The 26892-nt window shown below is 24.7% G+C and overlaps 5 protein-coding genes across 8 annotated transcripts in view; 2 read left to right on the top strand and 3 right to left on the bottom strand.

Annotated features, from left to right (window-relative positions):
* Positions 1-10090: 10090 nt before the first annotated feature.
* LOC105365034 (leucine-rich repeat-containing protein 59) lies at positions 10091-12020 on the bottom strand. 2 transcript variants are annotated; one of them, XM_011503095.1, is made up of 6 exons: positions 11903-11920; positions 11695-11804; positions 11554-11613; positions 10894-11230; positions 10625-10822; positions 10091-10552 (listed from the first exon to the last, which is right to left on the bottom strand). In XM_011503095.1, the coding sequence occupies exons 2-6, from the start codon at positions 11794-11796 to the stop codon at positions 10239-10241; spliced, it is 1011 nt and encodes a 336-aa protein (XP_011501397.1). In that variant the 5' UTR covers positions 11797-11804; positions 11903-11920; the 3' UTR covers positions 10091-10238. The 2 variants fall into 2 exon arrangements, with proteins under 2 accessions (XP_011501397.1, XP_011501396.1); XM_011503094.1 differs by lacking the exon at positions 11903-11920 and adding an exon at positions 11981-12020 and having other exon boundaries at positions 10092-10552.
* Positions 12021-12370: 350 nt separating this feature from the next.
* Positions 12371-15842, top strand: Cndp2 (Cytosolic non-specific dipeptidase 2). The gene is made up of 4 exons (XM_011503093.1): positions 12371-12693; positions 13857-14307; positions 14791-15219; positions 15297-15842. Exons 1-4 carry the CDS (start codon positions 12659-12661, stop codon positions 15801-15803), a joined length of 1422 nt encoding a protein of 473 aa, XP_011501395.1. The 5' UTR covers positions 12371-12658; the 3' UTR covers positions 15804-15842.
* A 306-nt stretch (positions 15843-16148) lies between these two features.
* Fuca (alpha-L-fucosidase) lies at positions 16149-20085 on the bottom strand. Its single transcript, XM_011503091.1, has 6 exons — positions 19721-20085; positions 19397-19642; positions 18372-18734; positions 16662-16880; positions 16361-16584; positions 16149-16287 (listed from the first exon to the last, which is right to left on the bottom strand). Exons 1-6 carry the CDS (start codon positions 19995-19997, stop codon positions 16189-16191), a joined length of 1428 nt encoding a protein of 475 aa, XP_011501393.1. The 5' UTR covers positions 19998-20085; the 3' UTR covers positions 16149-16188.
* Positions 20086-21309: 1224 nt separating this feature from the next.
* LOC105365030 (uncharacterized) lies at positions 21310-22896 on the top strand. Of its 3 annotated transcripts, none has more exons than XM_011503089.1 (5): positions 21310-21543; positions 21786-21943; positions 22009-22200; positions 22378-22565; positions 22639-22896. In XM_011503089.1, the coding sequence occupies exons 2-5, from the start codon at positions 21902-21904 to the stop codon at positions 22817-22819; spliced, it is 603 nt and encodes a 200-aa protein (XP_011501391.1). In that variant the 5' UTR covers positions 21310-21543; positions 21786-21901; the 3' UTR covers positions 22820-22896. The 3 variants fall into 3 exon arrangements, with proteins under 3 accessions (XP_011501391.1, XP_011501390.1, XP_011501392.1); XM_011503088.1 differs by having other exon boundaries at positions 21316-21523; XM_011503090.1 differs by having other exon boundaries at positions 21318-21523; positions 22625-22739.
* A 642-nt stretch (positions 22897-23538) lies between these two features.
* The window catches only part of LOC105365029 (zinc finger protein 260), a 3564-nt gene continuing 210 nt past the window's right edge, over positions 23539-26892 (bottom strand). The window contains exons 2-3 of the mRNA XM_011503087.1: positions 26031-26370; positions 23539-25762 (exon numbers count right to left, since the gene is read on the bottom strand). Of these exons, the coding sequence (XP_011501389.1) occupies positions 23777-25762; positions 26031-26342 (2298 nt within the window). The 5' untranslated portion in view covers positions 26343-26370 and the 3' untranslated portion in view covers positions 23539-23776. The remainder of the gene's footprint in view (positions 25763-26030; positions 26371-26892) is intronic.

The following is a 26892-nucleotide window of genomic DNA, read 5'->3' as shown; positions in this document are numbered from 1 at the left end:
ATCGCAGAGCAGCGTTCTCCGTAGTACGGCCTAGGTATGGTTGCGTTCTCGCTTCTTCGATCGCTCACTCGCTCGAACGGCTGTGACATCATAGGCCACTTGGAAGTAAGTATAATACGGGAGTGCAAACGCGGTGATGCCCCGCTGCTGCTCACACACTACCGACAGCCCGATCTCGCATTCCTGACTTACGAGCCTCTTGTCGGCCCTCTTTTCAACTCCTTCGATCGAGCTACTGTTTCAAATAGCGCCACATCTTCTGCGCGATAGATACCCTTACGACGATCCTCTCTCTTATTAAATTTCGCGAAGAGCCCGAACGTCAGCTCCGTGGGTTGCTCCGTGGGTTAAACAAGGCTAGAGAGAGCATCCACTTGCGGAAAATACTATTTATCATTAATGGCAACAGTCGCGTCGAGGTAATCTCAACGATGGAGGATGCGTAACCGACGCGCGATCGTAATAATATATTAATTTGCGACGTGAAAGCCGAACGGTGAATTATTATTGTCATCTCAACATAATGGACATGCGTTCTCATACTATTTATATTATGAACTCACGATCCAGCACCCGCAATTGTCATTACTTCTCCCTGTATTGAGATTCCAGCGTTAACGCGCTGATCGATGTGTTATTTTGCTTGAGACAATTAATTAATCAGCTACGCTCAATCGCGATATATTAGAAATCTATAAAGATTAAAACGTTTTCTTTCATCCATTACTTTTAAATCTTCTAATTTTGAGAATTTAGCGAGTAAGTAATCGAGCGGAAATTACGATGAAAAATGAAAAATGAAAAAGCTCCAGTGCTTTATTTAATAAAATCAATTTAAATTTAATAGAAAGTATTAGATTGTAATGCTAGTCCCAATAAAATACATATATATGCCTTAACTTTTACTTTGGTCACGCATCGTTAAAATAAACTTTTTTTTTTATCTAAAAAAATTGAGAAAAAATTTATATAAAATAGTGTTGAACGTATATCATATAGCCTGAATAAAAACAAAATAAAAGATAAAATCATAAAATAATAAAAGTCGAATCAGTAGTACCTCCTCTCATTTTAAATTGATCAACAGTCGATTATCTGCTCGAGTATATTACATATTATTCAAATCAACTTATAATTGCATTTACGTAATTAATAAAAATCGTGCCTTTACTTGACACCGTAGATAATATTAATCTTAACGAAATAGAATTTAACTATTCATTTATTATCATTTGCCATGAAACAGTAAATATATATATATATATATATATATATATTGTATTCAAATTTCTATATTAGACATCTACTTTCTATTTCTTTGCAATATGATAAAATAATGACATTACACATTATCTTAACCTTTAAATGTCTTTACTTTAGAAAGTAATTGGATAAAGTTATAATTACTTTAAATAAATCTTTATTAGAATATCGTAATTATGTTTCTAAGAAACGGCAATTATTTACAAACCATTTCGTGCAATGAAATCTTTTGATTTTGAATATTGTTAACTGTAAATATAATTAGATTAAATAATGATATTCAATTATTTAAAAAATTTATTTACTTTATTATAAATGATTTTATATTCAATTATACCTTAATATTTCATGTACGTACGTAGCGATAAATAATAACGATAAAAAAAAAAATATATAAGAAATTGTGTATTCATATAGAACTTATGATAAAAATTAAATATTTGTAACATTCCCATATCATGGTAAATTATAAAAAAAAATTGTATATGACATTATTCAAACATTAATTAAAAACTATTATAGATTTTGAAGTTTTTTAAAATAAATAGCTATTTACTGAATTTTATCAACTTATACACGCATAAATTTGTACTTTATGAAGAATAAATGGTTAAATTCTTATTGCACATTTAAAAGTTCACGAATATCATTGCTTAATACAAACAAAACTGTAAATTAAGAAGTAAAATCAAAGTAGCATTTTAAAAGAATAATTTTTGTTTTATATAATGCAAAAGAATTACAATAAAATAAATAAAAAATATTTTTACAAAAATATTTCTGAAATTTATGCGTTTTAGTAATATAGTTATAAATAATGATTCTTATTACTTATTATTAATCGTATATTATTCAAAAGTACAATGTTATTTATATTAAGCATTAACATTGTTTAATATTCAAAATTCACACACACACACACACACACACACACACACATATATGAATATAGTTGATTTTTTTTTTAATATTTATTGAAATTCGAACTTTACAAATGTGACCAATGCATTTTTGCTTCATTGATCTTGTCGAATGCCAAAAAATAATCAATATGATATAAAAGAGTTTTACACGAGTAAGTGGTTTTCAAAATATGTACATACCAATTGATACATTTTCAATAACACAGTTGTTTTTTTTTTTAATATCCTTGAAAGCTCTTCTAAGTAAATATTTAGCATTAATTATGTCAATATATTACGTCATTGATTTATAAATGAAATTACTAAATACTTTATTATCGAATCAATAATATTTTCTTCAGTTATAACAAATGAAACTAAAACAATTGCTAAACTGAAAATTATATTCAATTAAACATCTTATCTTTTTTCTCATAATTATCTTTATATATATTGACTTCGATACACTATTGCAAAAATTACAATTTGTATGTACAAAAGTATTATTATTTATTAAAAAAAATACAGAAAATAATAATTTTTACACTTTTGATTGGTTTAATCTTTAGCATATACTGCGTACACATACTACAAGAACAGACATACAAATTATTAAATTGAATTTAGGAAATAAACGGCTGGGCTTTTAAATTCACTTTTTACCATCATGACTCATTTCTGCTTTTAAGTAAGTTATATATCTGTTTCCTTCTTACTCTTGCTATCTTTTCGTTTCATCGTGACATATAGTAACCGTTTAATTGGCTACTCTGTCCGTTCAAGTCAATGGACTAAGCATGTAAAAATTATGGGAGGATTAAGTGACTGGGAGCTGGAGCACGAATTTTATTACTCTTTTGCACTTTGACCTTCTTAAGAAACCGAATCAAACTTATGTTGGAAGGCTCGTATGAACTCCTACTCCTCCCCTTTAAGGTTTGTTTCAGTTTCAGTTAAACAAATCCCATTGCCTATTGTCACTTTACATTTTGTTTATGCAGATTGTCCATTGATTTTTTAATACTTAATTTTAAGATTAAATTACAATAAATCGTGTAATTTCAATGTTTTTCATTTTCTTAAAAAATAAATAATTTTTTTGCTTTTTGCTTATTATTAATACTTTGGCATTAAAAAAATTTTAATAATGAATTTTATAAATTAACACTAAATCTGTATTTCACATTTATTCATACACTATAAAACTTATTTAATATCATCATATTGTATTATAAATATCATAGACTCTATTAAATTGTCATAATGTGATAATAATTGTATTTTAAATAATATAAAGTATATTAAATTAGAACCGAAAAATATAACTTGAGAAATAAAATATGGAACTTAATTGAAAAAATAGGAAACAACACTTTCGATATATCACACTTGCAGTATTCTTTAAAATAAAAATATACATCGCTTTATTTGATTATTGAAAAGAAAAAAATTAATTTAAATAATGCAAATGTTATAGTGTCTCAACTATTAACATAATCACAAATCTTCGATTTATTGCGCAATCATTATATTTAAAGGACTACTGCGTTTATATTATTTGTAAAATAAGCAAAAATCTAACGAAGTAAAACAAAATAAATACTTTTCTAGATAAATATTAAATATATGTATATTTTATAAGAGTAGCTAGACAAATTTTATGTAGAATATTTTTTATGTATATTAGTTTTTCCAACCATTATTTAGTTCGTACTTTCAATAATTTACATTTTCTGTTGGCATTTAAAGAAATTAGCCACCAATTCAAACAATAAGTGAATAATTTTCAATTATAAGATTAAAAGATTAATTTATCAATTCCTTAATATATATGTGATTTATAATAATCAATTACATTAATTTTGATAAATGCAATACAAACAAAAATAATTTTGAATCAATACATTAAATGGGATGACTTTATTATTATTCTTTATTGTTATTTGATTACATAAATTGATTATTGAAAATATTTTTTTCAGAGTTAAATAATGAAAACCAATTTATAAAAATTTATTCTTAGGATTCATAATTATAACTCATTTCAACATATATTATTATTAAGATATATATATATAATAAATAGATATATTTATAATAAACTAACTGCTCATTTTTTAATTTATTAAATAGATTACAAAATACAATAAAATTTCAACCTGAAAAATGTTGTAATTAATAGCAATCGAAAATTGATTAACGAATGATGAAAAACATTGATTTATTATAAATTAATTATTTGTTTTTGTTTATACTATATTGTAAATATATACTTTGTGTTATTATTTGTAATTGAAAAAAATAATAATTTTTTCAATATTTTTACTAATGAAATTTGAAAGCTCAGCTGCAAAATAATATTTTTCATATCAACTTATTGCTTTTCTTTTAGCTATTAAATTTCTTCTTAATGAGAAGTGCAAAGATATTCTCGATCAAATAATCATTTCTCTTCTTAGATGGAATTAATTGTTCTGTGAACTAGTATGCATATGTGTGCGTGCATAAATGTTACTGTGAGTGCGAGTGCGAGTGTGCGTGCGCGTGTGTGTGAGTGTGGATTATGTTGATTAATGTTTATTTTCAATTAATGTTGATTTTATGAGTAAATAAAAATTATTAACATTTGATTTTATTTTATTTTATTATACGATTTTATATGCAAATAATGTTGTTCTTACATTAATATGTTTACGAATATTACATTTTTATATGTTCTACTGGATATTAAACTTTACGTAACTATAAGAATAATTTTTACCTTATAATTTAAAACTATTATTATAATATTTTTGTATTAAAACAATTATATTACCAGTGATTCCTTTAATATAGTATAAGTTAAATCTCATACAAAATAAGAAATATTAAACTGACAAAACTTATTGCTTTATTAAAAATATAATAAATATCATTAAGGGTATATATTTATTACCTTTTATAATTCAAATTTCAGCTTACTTCAGCTTACTTAACTTCATTCACTGATATATATTAGTACAAAATAATATGACATAATTAGATGTATAAAATTATTTTTCTAGCGACTATTTCATAGGTAGTCTCGAGTATAATAAAAATCTCAGATATAGTTCACTAAATTAGGAATATGATATAAGCTGATAAACGGTTAAAATAAATTATATTTAGGTAATGTAACACAATAATATATAATGATGATAAGCAGTAGTTAAAGTATTCTGATCAGAAATAAACGTTTTATCCAAAAGACATTATGATTTATAAGTTTCGTTATGCCACTGTCAAAGCCTGCCGACCGCTTCACATTCTTCAACATGACTTCAACTTATTGAGCCATGATATCTAAGAACTTCGAGTATGCACGACCAAATGCACATATCCTATCTTTCTATTATATAAGTCTTTAAAGATTTTCTTTGAATTTCGTTGTGTTAATTAGGTGTGGCTGCTATTACTACCTGCTGCCGAAAAAACCATTAGTACAAAACATTGTAAATAAGGGAATTGGTCAATACTGAGAACTATTGCTTTGCAAATTTATTTACATTTTTATTAAAAGTATTACACAAATAAATTCATATATATATTATTAAAATAACAGTTAAATGCTGACAATATTGGAAAAACTTTCAATAATTAAAATCGGTTATTGCCATTAAAATAATAATTATTTATAAATAATAATAATACACATAGATACTGTTAAGTTGCAATTGAATCGATATATAAATTAACAACTGCATTAAACTGAAGAAGATTATTGATTATTAACATCATTACAAACCTTTTTGTATGAATAAAAAAACTATTATGTAGAAAATAATTAAAAAATTTAATTGTTTATAAACATTTATGAAAAGTTAAGGCTTTAAAATAATATGTTAATTATTTCAATATTCGAATAATTAATCCTAATTTAAAAATAGAACAAATTACTCTACTCATTTGATATAAATAAAAGATCCATAAAACAATAATCGAGTTCTGGTCCAATAACTTAATTAACAAGCTGTTTGTCTAATTGATTCATATAAAACTATAAAAGTTTAGTCATTTTAAATACACTATATACACTCGTTTCGTTTTTCATTTTACATATATGTGATGTGCTTCTAAGGTATGTGAATTAATTTTTATATTTATCCTCCTTACAACTCATTATAGAGATAATGTGAAAAAATAACTAAAACAACATTATAACTGCTTTTCTAAGTAATATTTTAGATTTCAAATTTTAACTAAACGCCATAATTTACAAATTTTTACGACTGACATTTTGTTTATATTTTTTTAAAGCAAAATAAAGTATTATTTTATAAAAGACGAATACAAAATTATTAGCAAAAGTAAAATTATGCTACATTAAGATGTAAATAATATGCTATTTTATTAACAGACAGAAAAAATTTTAAATTTGTTCATAAAAAATCCTCTATTTATTTATCAGTCATATATTTAGACTTATTTTAATTAATTTTTGTATTTTTATAAATTAATTCTTGACTTTTATTTTGTTCTTTTTTTTTAAATATTACAGTACATGATTATTCTTTATATTTTTTTACTCCTTTTCTTTTTCCTATTTTTTTTATGACTGTATGTAAATATATATATATATATATATATATCAATTATCTTTTAAGAACTATTTATATTTTTTTTAATAATTGATATACAAAAAGAAATATTGAAAAATAAAAAAATATGTTTTTATAATATTGTTATTATAAATATGATGATTAAACAGAATTACTGTACATTATTTATTTTCCAGTATTATGAATTATGTAAAAATTATAATGTAAAAATTTTGTATACTTCTATTGAGATTCTGTTCATTTTAAAAAGAAAGTTTGATTTCTTTTTGAACTCTTAAAGAACAAAGTCAGTTCAAATTTGCAACTATGCATAAAATTAAATTAAATGCTTGCACAATTTAATTGTGTGTTGAAATCTCCTTTTTGCAAATTATAAAATCTACGATTTGGACAAGTTTTTCTTTAATTTAAAAAGAATAAACGTTACTTTATAGCGATATATGTTCTAAAAACTTTAACTGATAATCTTAAACCACTTAGAAATTCAGTATTTATGTTCATACTTAAATAGACTTCGATAGATCTACATTTTCATTTATAAACAAAATAGATAATTTTTTTTATATGGGTTATATAATTTTATCCTAAATCACAGAAGTCACCAATGAATTGACAATTCATATATGAAATTACTTAATATGCTAAATATTACTTAACAAAATTAAAAATACAATCAAATTTTGTAATAAAAATAATTTGACTTTTAAACCATTATACTATGAAAAAATAAGGTCAAGATAGAAATTTAATTAAAGAATAATTAAATGTAATATCTAATATGGTTGTAGTTGGTAGTCTGTAGCTGTAATTTCTATTTATATTTATTTTATCATACTACGTTTTATAAATTAAACGATTCAAATAATCTTATTTATTTTTGTATACTTTTTTTTGTAAACATAAAAATACACGACCGTAACGAAAATGATTATATTCGCATCCTACATATCACTCAACAAAACAACTCATTCATTTTATAGAAAGTGTTATGTACAAAAAATAATTATATTAATAAATATAATTTATTAATATTATTTAGTATTATTATTTATAAATATATTTTATTAATATTGATCATTTTCACAGAATTTTATTAATTTTAAACTTAAATTTATTATGAATTTTACACAAAAACTGTATTGAATTATACATATCTTTAAAATGAGTTTTTAATTATTATATTAGATAATAATAAAGAAAACTGATGTATTAGTTTTTCGTATAACGTCCATAAAATAGCGAAAAAAACCATCACCTCGTAAACATAATTATAATAATTTCATATTATTATCCAATATAAATTTTCGAAAGCCTACAAAATGATGTCTAAGATTCAACATTTGTTAAACCATATTTTATAAAGTTTTATAGTATATGATTATATAAATATGAACGACAAATATTAATATGCTTAATTGCAAATATTAAAATAAATATTATTATACTGGAGGATAATTAACATTTTTCTTTAAAAGATTTTATATTCTTTGTTTCATTCAATTTTACATTTAAACTTTTAAAAACATCATAAGAATATTGTTATTGATAGACAATCTATTGAAAGAATGTTTCCCTTCATTTTATGAAAAAAAAATATGATTTTTCTATTGTTTCAACGCACTCTTGACAATAATTATTTTATTTTTGTCACAATAAAATTCCATTAATAGCAACTAATTATTTTTCATGTTTGTTATTGTGGTACATGTTGTCATGTGGTTATTGTAAATGAATAAATAATTGAGTACACAAGCAGTTTTATTACAAATGTGAGGCTAACACCTTTTATTAAATCAGAAACCCATCCAAACTCTTGCTATGTTTCGATTTAATATATTTGATCAATTAGTGATCGCGTTGATGTTCAATTAAGGATACATGATAATTAATTTAAATATGTACGATTCTAAATACTATAAAAATTTTAAATATTTTCAATAAAAGTTCAAAACATTTATTCGCATCTACAAGGATGCCCAGAATTAAAAAAAAAATTGCTATGAATATAATGTATGAAATACGTAGGTCTGGCAAATATTTAAATTTAAATATTTCATTTAAAATAACTATGTGTTCATCTTATTAATAATTTGTTTATGAATAAATAGTAATAGAAAAACTAATAGAAAAAGAAAGATAATATAAAATTCAAATAAACTCAAGTTAAATATAAATGAATTGAGTATAATTTTTTAATAATTTTTTTTTCATAATAATTTTGCAATACTTTTAATAGTAACCAACTCTCTCTAAGAATTTACAATTTTTTTCTTCCAATGTCTATGTGTACTTCCCTTTTAATTAATATATACATAATTACTGTAAAATATCTTAGCAATAAAAAGTTGTTATATGTTAAGAAAAATTTAAATGCCAGAATAAATAACAATTCATGAGTAAAGAAATTATATTTAAAAATTTTTGCTTAAACATAAAAATGGCCATTATTATACTTATCAATTTTAAATCTTCTTCATGATTGACAAATATAACATCGATTTCGGATTCAATAAAATTACTTGTAATATATAAAAAATCATAATTATAATAACTATGTTTTAATTATGCCAACATTTTTATTATTATTATATTTAATATATTATTTTAATCGTTATCATTTAAAACAAATTATTTTATATGTGTATTAAATAATATTTAAACAATATTTGATATTCTTAAAAGGTTTGGAATTCGCTGAATTGGAATAAAATTATAATATCCAAGTAGGTAAAATACTTGGTATACTTGATAAAATAACTTGGTAATATATTGTAAATAAAATAATTAATACAATAAAATCTTTCGAAATATTCATAAAAAATTTTTTTGATTATATTATATGTACAAATTCAATTCTTAAAAATTTAGTTTTTCTATATATATAAAATAAATCAATAACTGTCCAGATATATTTAACAAAATTCTGATAAATGGTCTATAATCGATAATTTTAGACGTACATTATGTAAATAAGTTCATCAATAGGCACATGAGAATAAAAATGGAAAAATAAGTTTTCAAATACAAAAATACATTACAAAAAACATAATTACTCTTTATTTATGTAACAGTACAAATAACAATATTATTGTGCTTATATTATAATATTAAAATATAAGGAGCAAATTAATTTTAATATATTTAATAGGTAAAATATAAAAATTAAAACAATATGCCATTTTAAAATAAAATTTATTTTAAAACTGATATAAAATATTATGCTTCCATTATCAAAAAGGACGAAAATATAAGTTTAATTTTTTTTATAATGATAGAACTATTGCACTTTAGAAAATACTTAAATCTAATAGAATTAAAGAATTGTTTGTTTTTTTTTTTTATAATAGTACTGCCACTTGGTGGCAAATATAGTCTTTCTAAAGAAAGAAATTAAAAATAATTCTTAAATATTATAATTAATCAATCTCGTATTTAATTAGCAAATTTGATTTTGATCAATGCAGGAAATATTAAAAATTTCTAAAAATTTGTATTAAAATTGTCGCTTTTGTTCGACTGAATTAGCCTCTTGGATATATTCTTGATATGTTTGTACTAGCAGCTCTAGAGTATAATTGGTCCATAATTTTGTTTTATGAATAAACATTTCCATGAACCTAATACCTTCATAACGATAATATTTTAACGGTACACCCATTTGTATTTCAACATTCTTAAAAAATGTTTCGGCATGTTGCTCATCATACAATGGAAAAACGGCTATAAATGTAATTGTTAATAAAGTAAAAAAAGCTGACCACATTACTAAAGAAGTAAGAGTTTGGCATAAAATACTGCATGCCCCACCTTAAAATAATCAGATTTAAGTAATTGTAGAGAAATAATAATTTCGAATTAATAAAAGAATTTATTATGCACCTTTGTCATTTAAATCTTCCATTTTCTTAGAATATTCATTTTCTATCTTAGACTTAAGAGGTTTTGTTATATTATTTATTTCTTGATGTTGTTCTTTTTTTATATCAGAAAGCTTATCTTTCTCAAGAAGCTTTTTTTCTGCAATTTTTTTCTTTTTCTTTGCTTCTTTTTTATTATTAATTGCATTTTTTTCAGCTTCTGTGAAAAAAAAAACAGTTTTTATATAAATTTATCATTTTTAGATGAATTTAATCATCCAATATATTTACCTTGTACTGCATTTAACCGGCTTAATTTTTTTTCATTTATTGTTGCTTTAACGTTTTCAAGATATGAAACAATATTTCGAGCACAAGCCTGACATTCGCTAGCATTACTGCATGGACCTGCAATACTAGCTACTGCAGATGTTAGCGGATTCTCCTTTAAATCTAGCCATTTCAAATTTTTTAATTCACCCAAGCATAATGGTAATCTACTAATTTTATTACTGTAAAGATCCAAATGCCTTAATTGTTTTAGTTCTCCAAAATTATCAGGTATTTCTGTTAACATATTTTTACTCAAATCCAACTTAATTATTTGTGTCAATGATGCAAATGTTTTCTAAATTCAAACATAATTTTACTTGTAATAATTATACTTGTCTTAAAAATTAGTAATTGATGTAAACTAAAAGCTAATTATAAATTATGAAGTAAATACAAACGTAATAAAATAAATCTTAGTATCCATGAGTTTATATGTTTAAATAAATATTATTGATATTGAAAAACATTTCATTAAAAATATGAGTTACACGAATTTTATAAATATTTTTCTAAAGAAACTTCTACAGATATGGATACGTTTGGTTGAATCAGAGTTATATAAAAAATTATTTATCTAAATGAGATAAGAGGATAAGAATAAGATATTAGTATACTTACAGGCAATGAAATAAGAATGTTATTAGATAAATCTAAATGAGAAAATCTTTTCACAGCAGCCTAAAAGTAGAGGAGAAAAATAATTTTTAACAATTAATCTTATTAAAAATGATTTTATGTATGAATCTTCATTTTACTTACAATTTCTTTCACAGGCACTTCCTCTAAATCACATAAACTCAAATCTATAGTATCATCTTCCAATTTATCCTTTATATCTTTTACAGTCATTTTTCCTGACATAATGTATACTGTAAAAAAAAATATATATATATATATATATATAAATTCTACTAAAATAATATTTATATTATAATAAATAGGATTCGCAATTAAAAAAATTTTTTACAATTAATCGCGATACGATCACTATACCATATGTTCTTTTTTTTAAATATTTAGAATTTTAAATGAATGAAATTTTTACCGTTGTTAAGTCACTCTTTTCTATGAAAAAACAAAAAAGAAAAGGATTTTATCAAAAATGAAAAAAATTATAAATAATGTAATATTTTTCAAAAATTAAAAAATGATTAACGTAAAGCAAAGACACTTGATCCAACAGTGAATGACATTCGACTGTATAAAAATCGGCCTTGTATACGCATTTAAAGATGGCTGATCGTAAAGCATTGAATGACTCCATTGGTAACATAGAAAACTATTTCGACTTCAATATAATAAATTCTTATTTAATAAAAGTACACTTATAGTAATATAAATAATTACAATATTAATTTAATTCAATAAATGAGAATGCAACTATATGATAATTATGAAATGTAATGGTGTAATTATAAGATTTAATATCACTTAAAAAAATGTTTTATACACATTTTTAAAATGATGTGTGCGGCGTCTATGTAGCAGGGATTTGCATTATTGTCCCACCTACTTGTTAAACGGTTAGTTAATATATTAATGTACAATATTTATTTCATATTGTTTTAATGTGCAAGATAAGATAAATTTGGCCCATACATGATTATTGAGTCATTCAAAAAGCATACTCACACATTTTACCATACATATAAAAATACATACGTAGGCAATTTAATTTTGTTTAGAATTTTTTTTCTTCATAAATCGTCGTTAAACAATAAATATGGATGTGCCAGCGGTATTAACAAAACTTTTCAAGTGAGTATAAATTTCTTAATAGTTATAAATTAAATATGAAAGAAATCGTTTAGTCTTTATAAAAAATAATTTGCATATACAAACTAACATCAACAATTTTTTTTACTTCATTCAATGTTAGTTACAAATACATAATTTAAAATAAAATATAACATTTTAGTGCTTATCGTAAAACATCTATGTATAAATTCAATAGCTTTTAGTTTCAATAACCTAAAAATATATATATATATTATATATATTATATATATTAAATATGCATATTTTCTTCATTTAGAAAAGAAAAATTAAATTTAAACGTATATAAACAATATGTGAATTTATACAAATTCAACTCTTCAAATCATTATTTTATACCTTATAATAATAATAATGATAATAATAATAATAATAATAATAATAATAATATATAATTTTATAAACATTCTAAGTTGATATTTCTACTTGTAATACTTTTCAAATTGTGGAATTATATTTCACGATTGTCCTGTATAAATATCAAATTTTTATTGAATGTTCAATTGATTCTTAGTTTTTTAGTTAGACGATAAACTTATCAATTAATTTATTATAAAAGTAAACTATAAGTACTATATTTAATAGAAATATACCTTATTATAAGATATATACATTTTTTATCAATGATAGTAAACTATATTTTAATCTACGAAAATAAGACGTAATAAAAATTGTTTGCTTATCTATTAAATAGTTTCTTATAGATTTGTGATAGATAAAAATATCATAAAGTTATTACAATTATTATCAAGTTTTTATATTAGTAAACATTTACTTATTTTTAATATAGTTTTGGAAGCTTATTTCTCATTAGAACACAATTGAAACGATTTATACTTTGCATAATTTTTAAAAAAATTTCACATTTATTCGTTATTTTTTCTTGTAATATAATGATTTAAAACGACAACTAATGAGTAAATTCTTTAAATATTTGTCCTCACTGATATATTTGTGTAAATCTGTAGTTTTTTAATAACTTAATAGTTTTTAATCGTTACGCCGACCAAAAATATAATAAATTCTAGAATTGATTTTTATTTAAAAATAATTTATTTATATTTTATTTAATTTCTATTACAAATAGTATTCTTGTATTCATTTAGATTTGTTTTATTAATATAAATTTTCATCCATAAATACAGGTATATTGACTGTAACAAAGTCAAGTATATTGATAATTTGCGTCAAGTAGTTGCTATTAAATCTGTATCTGCCTGGCCAGAAAGTAGAAATGAAATTATTAAAATGATAAAATGGACAGAAGCGCAATTCAAGCAACTTGGTGCTACTACTGAATTAGCTTATCTTGGCACACAAAAATTGCATAATGGAAATGAAATTCCATTACCACCTGCATTACTTGGAACTCTTGGTACGGATCCAAAAAAAAAGACTGTTCTTATATATGGACATTTGGATGTTCAACCTGCCTTAAAAGAAGATGGCTGGGACAGCGATCCATTTACTCTTATTGAAAAAGATAATAAATTGTATGGTAGAGGAAGTACAGATGATAAAGGACCAGTTCTTTGTTGGTTACACACACTACAAGCATATCAAGCTCTTGGAGAGGACATTCCAGTTAACGTCAAGGTAATATGTAAAAGATATTTTTATAAATTAAAAAAATTAATTTAAGTTTTGAAATAATATTAATAGTATGCGAACATTTTTTAATTGGAAGCAATTATAGAATACAAATGCAAAAATAAGGATTGAATATTTATTACTTTTATATTTTTATATTTTGCTATGCCATATAACGTAAAGCAAAATATTCTAAAAATGCAATAAAATATTGTATTTAAATGTTAAATTAAAATATTAAAGTAATAATTGTTTAATGTAATACTGCTGTTATATAATTATTAAAATATAATAGTGCATTATAATTAATGAAAAAATTTGCTTTCATATTGCCTAGATAGTAAAAATAAATCATTTCGCTTAAATGAATACAAAGTTAAAACTATTTTTTAATTTCGTATAAATTTTATGCAATTAATTAAGACGTATTTTTTAAATTTTATATTATTTAAAAGAGTTAGATTTTCATCGATACTTTTTATATTATAGTTTGTATTTGAAGGAATGGAAGAAAGTGGTAGTGAAGGTCTTGATCAATTGCTTTGGTCTCGTAAAAATTCATTTTTAGAGGGAGTTGATTATGTTTGCATTTCTGATAATTACTGGCTTGGAACGACAAAACCTTGTATTACTTATGGATTACGTGGTATTTGTTACTTTCGTTTGCAAGTTTCTTGTGCATCGAAAGATCTTCACAGTGGAACATTTGGTGGAACAGTTTACGAAGCAATGCCTGATTTAATTTATTTAATGAATAGTTTAGTTGATGTTAACGGTAAAATTCTAGTAGATGAAATCTATGATTCCGTTGCAAAAATAACTCCAGATGAATTAAAAATATATGATACCATTGAATTCAATGTTAGTGAGTACAAAAACTCATGTGGAGCTTCAAAATTAGCTCATAACGAAGATAAGGTACTTTGATAACAATTCGTTATTGTAACTCGCTTAAAGCTGAGAAAAAATAATTCAAATATCTATTTAAAATTTAGAATCAACTATTAATGAATCGCTGGCGCAATCCAACCTTATCTCTTCATGGTATTGAAGGAGCATTTTATGAACCTGGTGAAAAAACTGTCATTCCAGGTACAGTAATTGGAAAGTTTTCATTGAGAATTGTACCAAATATGCTCCCTGATGAAGTAGAAAAAAAAGTTGAAACATATATTAAAAAACAATGGATGGCTCGAAGAAGTCCTAATAAAATGAGTATTTCGATGAGCCATGCTGGAAGACCCTGGTCGTCAAATCCAGATCATCCGCATTACATTGCTGCAAGAACAGCTACAAAACACGTTTACAACGTTGATCCCGATTGCACACGCGAAGGAGGCTCTATTCCTGTTGCTTTAACCTTTCAAGAGGTTACGGGCAAAAACGTTTTACTACTCCCAGTTGGATGTGGGGATGATGGTGCTCACTCTCAAAATGAAAAATTAAACGTCCGTAATTACATTGAAGGGGTCAGTATTGCATTTGCAAATGTAAATTATTGACTACATCATTGTGAAACATATTTATGCCGTTTTTTTTTTCTTTTTACAGACAAAATTGTTGGGTGCCTATCTGTATGAAGTTTCTCAAATTTAAGATGCTTTAAAACTTGAATGCTACATAAGCATTCTTTGTGATCATTTATAATTATTAAAAAAATTAGTTCCAAACTGTACTGCAAAAATTTACATATACAAATTTTATTAATTATATATTTTCAATAAAAAGAATATATTTTATTCTGTTTTTATATAGGTTTTTATAAAAATATATAATAAACTGATCAAATATTTTGTTCTAAATCCGAGTTAAATATTTCTTTAACAAAATAATATAACTTGATAAAGCTAATAATAAATTGCGTGAGTTTGTAAGTGTTTGATGATTTTAATAATGGAAATTTGTAATTTCAAGTACCCATGCTGGTTCTCCTTTATTATCTATTGATGGCAAATAAATGTCAATATATTTTTCTCTATTTCTCCACTGAAAATATGTTTTACATTACAAATAAAAAGGCATCGAAGCTAATATAAATTTATAAATATAAATTACTTACTTTAATGAGCTCGTTAGAATTTAAAAGAGATATCTTTGTCTTATCGGTCATTTTTAGAATGTTAGATAATGTCACTGTATTATTTGTAGGCCAAGAAAGTAACGTGGCGTAAAGGGCACCAGTTTTACCATGTGTATACCAAACATCTTTTGCTACGGTATCATTCTGTAATATCCATGGCCTACTTTCATAAATGGCTTTGCCATTAATTTTTAACCATCGACCTTGTAATATAAAATTATAAATTATTTTTAGATAATAATTTGACTACATTCTATGTAAATAATATTATTTTTAATACCCATGTCACGTAATCTTTCTTCAAATATCGGTGATATAATGCCATCCTTTGTAGGTCCGACATTCATCAGCAAATTTCCTCCAGTACTTACGGTAATGACCAATTCTTTAATAAGCTCTTTAAGACTAAAGTAATCTTCTAATGGCGCATTCCTACGAAAGCCCCAAGATTTTCGATCGATAGTCATAGCATTTTCCCATTTATGCTTCTGTAGAACACCTTACAAATACAATATTAAAATAAGGTACACATAACATAATATAATGTAAGCAATTATAATTTATAAATAGATTATAACTTAATTTTTATTTAAAAACCCAAAAGAAAAATTCAACCTGATTAATAGAAACAAAATGTATTTGATATTTTAATATAATATAAATATTGAAATTTCAATTGGTATTATTTTTAACTTGTTTATTTAATAATTAGAAATAGAAATAATAATAATTTTTATGAATTTTTAATTAGGATTTAAATATTTTTCGCGAATTTTATGATTATTTTTAATGAAATAAGTAATTAAACAACAATACAACAAATGCATTTGTAAATAGGCTAGTATGAATTGAGCTGCACAAATGTTATTTGCATTATTAATAATTTTTCCTAAGACAGTTATGGTAAATTTCTTACCCTAACTAATATATTCTTATTAATGTAAAATTATGAAAAATGTTAAGAGTTGTTATAAAGTGTTACCATCACAAATTTCTATTACAAATAACGTTACATCTCATTAATTCAAACGGTCAAATTGACTCGAATAAACTCGGAAAACGACCAAATAATAATATTGTAGCATAATTAATGGATTAAAATAATTATTTATGAATTAAAAATAAAGAAATATGATTTTTTTTTTTGAGTTTCATTATTACTGTACTCACGGCGTGTATTTCCACAAATTACTTTTAATAATAACTTCTTTAAGTTTTCCGGATACTTTGAAGATAATTATGTTCGTATGACTACTGGTACGACCGTAGGTTTTCCCGGGTCTCGTTATACATGTTTTCTTCATTGTTTTTATCTACTATTTCATTTTATTTGCAAAGAGCTTAATTAGTAGACTGAATTTGTAATTTTGTTTTGTAATCGATAAACTGATTACGGATCTTTATTAATAGCGATTGTCGATTCCGCATGAGATTCCAACTTTCCGTGAAAAGCAGAATTTACGGTTATTGTTTATTGCTTAGCAAAAATTGATAAATCGCTCGCATTAGTTGCAAAATATTCTTATTAATAATTTTTAAACAATTTGTATTTTAATTGACCTATCGGCGTAAAGTTTTTCTACAGTTTCAAAGTACTTCTCAAATAGTTGAACTAATTTCTTTTTTTTCGGCTTAATTCTGACCAAGTCAGGTAGTCTCTACTCTGGTATAAGTAGTACTTCATATTTTGCTTATTTAAAAATGATTAGAAAGTTGAAAATCATACTCTTTAATAATATGTAAGTAGCACAATTATAATTACTACCGCATATAGAGAGCAGACACGTCATTGTACAAGATAATATTACTTATCAAATAATTGATTACCCAATAATTAGTAGGTATTTTAAATAATAAATCGATAAACAAACGATTTTATTATCATATTATAAATTTTAAATGAATTACTAGAATTAAGCACCATTTTAAAGGTTCAAAAAAAAAAAAGTATATATCTTGAGATAAAAATTTGTTTAATAAATGAAAATACCAGGATTGTAACGATCTTGACAGTTGTAAAAGTCTCCATGTTTGCATCCAATATTTATCCCCCAACGATCATTAGTAACGACACTATCTTTAACTGGACTTTCATTGTAAAGCCAGGCTAAAAATTCTTGTGACTTCCAGTATTCTGCTGTTGCTTCCCAATCGCCATCAGACCACAATATTTGCGGCTCATATAACTCAATCATTTCTTTCATTTCTGGTATAATTTTATTTGTAACAAAAAAGTCTGTAGAAAAATTATTCTTTTTGTCTTGTAAATAGAGTGGGTTGAACCACTCAAATAAAGAATGGTAAAGACCAAATTTTAGATTTGTATGTTTTTTTATGGCTGTTGATAATTCACCTAAAATAACAAATACTTATAAATAAAGATATATCATAGAATATTGCATATAATGTAAAAATATTTGTTTAAAGTATCGCGCTAGTTCAATAATCAATATTAATTTGGACTAATTTTAAAATCTGTTGAGAAAGCTTTTCATACTTTTAATTTAGGCTTGAAAAATTTGTTATTCTTTTATCTATTAAAGTCCATATTTATTATTAGCATAAATTTATAATTAATTTATGACATTGATTAATTTTAGTTATTCTGTAAAAGCAAAACAATAGTAAAATATTTGTGTAACAGTTTGGGACTGCTAAATTAATAATATATTTTTTTCATAGCTTAAGAATTGTTATAATATGCTATATGAAGCATTGCAATATTGCAAAGTGATTAAAATACGTTTTTTTTTTTACTAAATAAAATCTTTTATGAAATAAAGTTTATCTAAATAAAACGAATGATAAAGAAAATATCTGCAATATAATTTGTAACATGATTTCCATTTATCCGTACAATATCTTAAAAATTTTAATAATTGTTATTTCTTCATGGATACTAACACTTGTAACAGAATTGCATTAGCCTACATTAAATGAAATTATACTAAATTTAATTAGTTTATGTATATTATACGAAACTATAAGAAACAGTACTATATAATATGATATTACCAATTAAATCTTTACGAGGTCCTACGTCAAGAGAATTCCAACTAAAAGAATATTTAGAGGGCCACAGTGTGTAGCCCTCGTGATGTTTACTCGTAATAACAACGTATTTTGCACCAGATGCTTCAAACAGTTCGCTCCATTTTGTAGCATTAAAAAACTCGGCTGTAAAATCATTAGCAAACTCTTGATAAGTGAAATTTGGTTTATAATGGTTTTTCATAAATCTTTCATATTTAGAATTTCCATCTAGAAATAATAGCAAAAAATAATTAATACAATAAATTTATTCTAATAATTTTATATTCTGATAATATTATTATATACTTTTCCAATTTATCCAAAACCATTCGCTACCAAAGCTTGGAACACTAAAAACTCCCCAATGAATGAAAATACCAAATTTTGCATCATCGAACCAAGTTGGCAAAGGTCGACTATCTAAACTTTTCCAAGTAGGTTCGTATTTTGTATTAAAATTATTTGTACTATTAATATTGGTCTCTATACTACTACTTTGCACAAAAATTGAATAATAAGAATTTATACTATTATAAAAACTTCCCATAAAGCACAAAAAAAGGAGACTTTGGAGGATCACCATTTTACTATAAAATAAGTCTTTTCATAATGATTAACATTAGCTTAGCGCTAAATTTATATTCTGCTTTTTATATTGCTTATCTGATAATTCTGTTTAAATATAAATTTGACATGACATTAAAACAAATAGAAGCCAATCGAATTATCTCATCTCAAACAACGGAAATTAAAAGTATTATAAACTGATCTTTAATAAAAAAATAATTCAACCATTATTTATTGGTTTATTAGTTATTAATTAATTATTCATTTAAAGAAATATTGATAAAGAATTGTTGGAATTAAAATCCCCTCGTGCCACAAAATGTAATTAATTAAACAATGCCGGCACTAACCACTATCTCATCCATAGCGGAGCCACTGAAATTGTTCGTTCGACAATGTTTCATGCTAACCGATTATATCTATATAAAAGAAAATGACGACATAATGAATATTAATATATTTTTATGTTAACAATGGTTAGATGACATGATGAACTTTTACAGGAGCTTAGGAATTCGAAACTAATTGGTTTGTCTTTTCTCGGATTCAGTCGTAGCGCTAATACAGCAAATTGTTACAACTAATTAAAAGCAAAATGTCAACGTTTCCATAAATTTTAATAAATTCACATCTAATTCTTTATAAATCTTGTTTATTCATATGAATTTCGAACTGTACATAAATGTTTAACGTTAATAGTATTATTATTTTACATTTTTGATACGTTTTTTAAATACCAATTTAAATATAAAACGTTAATAAGAATTTAATTACCTCTCTAGTGATTTTATTCTTGTTCAGAGATAAAGAGAAAGTAATATAACAGAAAAAAGATATATTACCGCACGTACGTACATAGATATTATATATACATATTATCCTATTATTTTATTATTATTCATAATTTTATAGATAAGATAAAATTTAACAACATTTAATTCTCATTGTTAGTTTTTATATTATGAAGAGAATTTTCAAATATTGCTGATAAAATTTCTTCTTCTATTCTAATTAATATATCTTTCCAGAATTGACTTCAAACTTTAAGAAAACATTTGTTTAAATGAACAAACTTTTCAACTCGAGTTTTACATTGATTTTGTTTTATTAGTGTAATTATAACATTGTTTAGTTAACTTTTTGTCTATCATTTCTGAATTATATTTACGATTCATTGTATATTCATTTATCGTATAGTAATCTAAATAAATATTACTAAACGAGTAATATTTCTTTATTATCGGTCTTTATTATTGGAAAACACTGAACGATCGCGTATTCATTTTGCGCGCGTTTGCGCAAGAGAATGAACGTCAATTGTGCATGAGAGAAGAGTTCGCTCTCTAGTATCACAATTATCCTATAATTTCAATTATCAATGCTCTCGGTAATGTGTAATAATACTATTATAACCTTCAATAAAGTAAGATTCGTAAATTGTTCCTATTATTTTCTTTCACAACTATTGAATCTAAATTTATTGATATTAAAATTCAGGATTTTATGTCACTAAAAAGCTATAAGCTATTTTATGTGGGATGAGTGAGTAGATAAATTGAAATGTAATTAAAAATTTTGAAATCTAAATATAAAATAAGAAGAGAATTTAACCTAATAAGATTTTTATCCAAATCATTATAAAAAATGTATAAAGTTAACGGATATTAAGTTTACTTAGATATTTGATTGATAAGATATTTAAAAAAATTCCCAATACATAGTTTTATTATTTTATTTTTGGAATTTCCATGATAAATAACAAAACTAATGATTTATGAATTATGAATATTATTTACATAATTAGGTTCACCAAACAAAAACGAAAATGATTCCACGGATTCAGAACTCGAGGATGAAATTCAGGTTCAGGATTCTGATTGCGATGCGTCGGATAGTAACGAAGGCAATAATTCCATATTAATGTCAAGATTGACATATGTTCCCATACCAGAGGAACGATTGGTAATAAATGTTATCGATGCGACTGCAGTTTTTCAATAGTAAAGTATCGTTAATTTTTTATTTAGAAATTAGCCAATATGTTTATTGAAGTACAGCATGATGTACCTCCGCAACATAGAGTGGAAGAAACCGCAGGTACTCGTACTTTGAAGAACAGAGAGAGAGAGAAAATTGAAAAATATGTTTCTTTAAAATCTGGTACATTCTCTAAAGAGGAAGATAAGCTAATTAAAAGGAATTGGAAAACTTTCTGCAAGGTAAACTCAAATATATTTCATATTTGTTGTTTGCTTTATATGTAATTAAAAAAATTTATAATTTCGAAAGCGTGTTATTGAAACAAATAATTATTAGAACAATAAAGATATTTAAAATTAAGGCTAATTTGTAAACAAAACAAAAAAAATGTTTAACTTAAATATTATATATTTCAGTTATACGAGTGGGATCCTAAAAATCCAAAACCATTTTTACAAATGAAATTAAAAAATAAAGTCTTTTTCCTGAATTTAAGAAATAGAAAAAAGTTTGTTCAATTTCTAGCTAATGGACTTTTTGACAGATCTTTGTATAGTGTTTATAATAGATTCAAAGTAATGTATGATCCCCACAAAGTATCCAGGTATAATTTAATATTATTATGTGAAAGTAATTGTTATTTTACTTCATTGATTACTTAAGTTTAAATTTTGTAGATACAGCGAATATGAAGATAAAATAATTTTGAATTCCTTACAAAATTCTAAAGTTACGATTAATAATCGTAAGTTTGCAGATTTAGCTTTAACTTTAAAAAGAACGAGACACTCCGTGTGGCGTCGGTATCGTTTGTTAAAAAAAAAATATAAATTAGAATCTGTGGACCATAAATCTTGATGATTATTCCAATTTCATCAATTTATAATCAATAATTTTTTGCAATTGGAAAATATTTGTATTAATAGTTATTAATATTTTCATTATACAACAGTTGTTATTTTATTAACAAACAATATTAATGTTTGTATTCAAATACAAGATCATTTTCATTTAATAATAAATTTAATGTATTGTTGTTAACAAGGACAAAGAACAGAGAAAAAAGCAATCAACTTTTAACATTTTAATATCGAAGATAGCATCTTTCTTTTATACAACAAAATTGAGATGCTATTTAAATTTTCAATTGACCATCCAGTGTACTTATGAGCTTTTCAATGTCGCTCGTAGTATCATAATTTTGTAGTTTGAAATCAATCATCAGATTACTTCACATGCTCAATAATATGTAAATAAAAAGATTTTATAACATAATTACAGGCTTGTATATAAGAATTGATTCTTTGCAAAATATTTTTTTTATCAATAATTTAAAATATTAAAATAGAAAATTTCATTCGACTAAAATAAAAGATATGATAATACAAAATAATATACTGTTTATGAATTATTATAATGGTATATAATATTTTAGTATAATTTTTTATCTTTACTTTTTTATCTTTACTAAACAAAATGTCTATTTAAAATATATTAGTTTTTAGTTTTCAAATTAAATCGTAATATAAAAAGCAGCTTTTAATGTTTTTGTATGTTATTAAATATTTATTTAATTATAGTACAATAAAAATCGTTAGTATTTGTCAACTAAAGTAATTGTAAAAAAGCCGCTTAACAATTTGTATTAAATGGTATAGTAATAATGAATCTAAAGTAAAGAGTAACATAATAGTTTATAAAAAGGGAAAAATGCATACAATAATGGTTCTTGTATTCAATTTCAGTCGTAAGATACGTAATCGATAATAAAGTACTGGACGTATATATTTTGAAACAAATCAGTTTGAGATTTCTTCAAAACATCTGACCTATCACAGCAAGCGACCGCACCGCGGATTGCACATTATTAACATGGATATGATGAGCTACCGTGTGATGATGGTCTTCCACCACCATCTCAGTATACTGTACTCTGCATCGCTTCTGATGAGCAAAGAGACTCCCACTGTGACTGTATGCCGCTCCACAAGTCTTACAAACATAAGGCTTCTCCCCGGAATGTGTATACGTGTGCTCTTTTAATGTACTTAGTCGTTTAAAGGCTTTTCCGCACGTTTTGCAAAGATAATTGGCTTCACCCGTATGACGTGTCAAGTGCCGCCTAAATGCAGAACTAACAGCAAAGGCTGCACTGCATACATGACAAACAAAAGGCTTATCACCAGTGTGAATACGAATGTGATTAGCCAAGCTCGTAGTCGTAGTGAAACCACTGTTACATGTTTTGCATACATGTGGTTTAATTCCTGTATGAGTTCTCATGTGATAAGTGAGAGAAGAATTACTAGGATATACTTTACTACAGATATGACAAAGATACTCGCGTGGTACTTTTTCTTTAGGCTTGTTATGAGTTTTTTGATGAAGAGTGAGCCGAGCTCGACTAGCACAAACTTTTTTACATATTTCACAAATTGCTGGTTCTGGTTTAGGTTTATGCATAGCAACGTGTCTTCGAAGACCCTTCTTTGTAGCCATTACCTTGTCGCAATGTTGACACTTATACTCACCATTACCTTCTTCTTCGCTTTCTTCTTTCCTTACATTATCATTTTCTATTGTATTACTGTTTGCGGCATGTGCAAATAGATCATCATCGGAGTCATACAATTTATTATCATCAGCAAGATTGTCGAGTAATCCATGCCCATGTCTTTCTGCATGTTTTTTTAATGTATCTGGTCGGAAAAACCATTTTTTACAGACTGTACAAGAATACTTTCTTTCTCCATGAATAAGGGCATGACGTTTTAGATTTTTTAATGTCGAACAATACTGACCACATACTTCGCATTTAAATATCTCTGGTGCATTTTCAAAGCCATCGGGTTCATTACCATTTCCACTTTCGTCTTCCGTATCATCTTCACTTTTTGAATTTTTTTTATCATTTATTTCTTCTTTTTGATCATCGGAGTTAATTTGTTTTATAATATTATTAACTTTATCAGTGTGAGATTTTAAATGCTTAACCAAGCTATGAGATTTTGAAAAACTGGCGTGACATAACTGACAAGCGTGTGGTTTTTTTGTATGAATATGCTTATGTTTATCTAAATTTTCAAGCTTGCAAAATGTTTTCAAGCAAATCTCGCATTTATACTGTTTTTCATGGATTAACTGATGTTTTTTTAAACCCTTTTGGGTACTATAACATTTTGAACACGTATCGCATTTAAACTTTGTCTCTTCTTGATTTTGACTGTCACTATCGGGTCCGAAATAATCATGTTCAATTTCCTGACTTTCAAAAGTATTACTGTCTATAGTTTTCAATTTTCTGCACGACGTTCGTTTTTCTAAACTATTTTCTTCTTCATCGATAGTTTCATGATCATCTTTTGTCATGTAAGTATAATAACTAACATCATTTTTTACTCCATTATCTGGTGTATTTATATGTGCTTCTATATTACAAACACTATCGATTAAATTTGTCGTAACTGGAATTAATTCTTGTGTACACGTTACCGACTGCGTATCACAAGGTACGACTTCGGAATTTTTATCAACATCCTTAGATTGCTCATCAAAATTCAGATGACAATTAAAAAGTTTTTCTTCTTCAACTGATATAGTTACGTCAACAGGCATTGTTGATTCAATTGCTGTAACAACTGCATTATTCTGCGCTTCTGGATTGTATTCCTCGTTTGATATTGCATTATGAAACTGCTGATTATTCATTACTTCTTGTTTTACAAAATAATGATTTTGTAATTCTTCGGCAGTTTTTGTTAAAAGAACTTGAGTTTGTAGATCAGTTTGGGTGCCAGAATCCTGCAAGTAATAATTTAATAATTTATAGCATTATTAATTAGACGTAAATAGAAAAGTTTTGTTTTACTTGAAAAATACTCGTATGAAAAATGAAACAATTATTAATTAATGAAAATAACTTAAGGTAAATTTATAAAATATTGATTAATTTATATTTTTTACTTTAACAAAGCAATATATTTCGCAATAAACAACGGTAGACTCAAATTTAATCTATAATTATAACTTGGCATTAAATGATTAATATTCAAATCATTATTTAACTTACAATAGCATTAAATTTAGCAGGTTTGTTGTAATAAAGCCGCAATCTAGTATCAGAATGTTGGCATAATTGTCTAAATTCATGAGCAACGCTTGCTTTGTATATACAAACATCGCAGATCATAGCAGGTAAGCCATCGTGCTCATGACACTCAACAGCTCCGCAGACTTGAATTTTCTGCGGTAAATCCGAAAGACTACCTACATCTTGCTCATTGCAAAAAATAGGTGATAAATTTGTATTCTCTTGTAAACAAATGCGACAAACTCTATCCATGTTCATTGGCATGACAAAATAACCATTATTTATTGCCATTATTGCTGGCTTATATAGGAACTATAATCTGTAAAAATTGCAAATAACGCAAATGAAAATTTTTTATAAAATATAAAATATTTGTTAATTATTTAATTTTTTTTTTTTTTTTTATTAGGCACAAATCTTTATTTAAATATTAATAATAGACAACGATATAAAATAACAATGCAATAATAGTTCATATTGAGTAATAATTATAAACGTTTATATTAAATATTAATTTTACTTTATTTCAAATTTGAACAGATTACTCATTACTAAGAAAATTTCAATAATTTTAATTTAGTCTGAAAAATTTATCTTTATTAATTTTAACTTATTGATAAAATGTTTAATATTGAATATTCGATTAAATATAAATATGTTTATTTATTTATAGTTATTATAAACATATTATAAAAATTATTTAAATATATACTAAGGAATTATATCATAATATATATATTATTTATATATACGTATATGCATTGATGTGTGTACACATGTATATATATATATATATATATATATATATATATATATGTATATGCAAATACATGCACACACA

Source organism: Ceratosolen solmsi, unplaced genomic scaffold, assembly GCF_000503995.2.
Source record: "Ceratosolen solmsi marchali unplaced genomic scaffold, CerSol_1.0 scaffold45, whole genome shotgun sequence".
NCBI lineage: Eukaryota > Metazoa > Arthropoda > Insecta > Hymenoptera > Agaonidae > Ceratosolen > Ceratosolen solmsi.
This window is presented reverse-complemented; position numbering and strand designations above follow the sequence as displayed.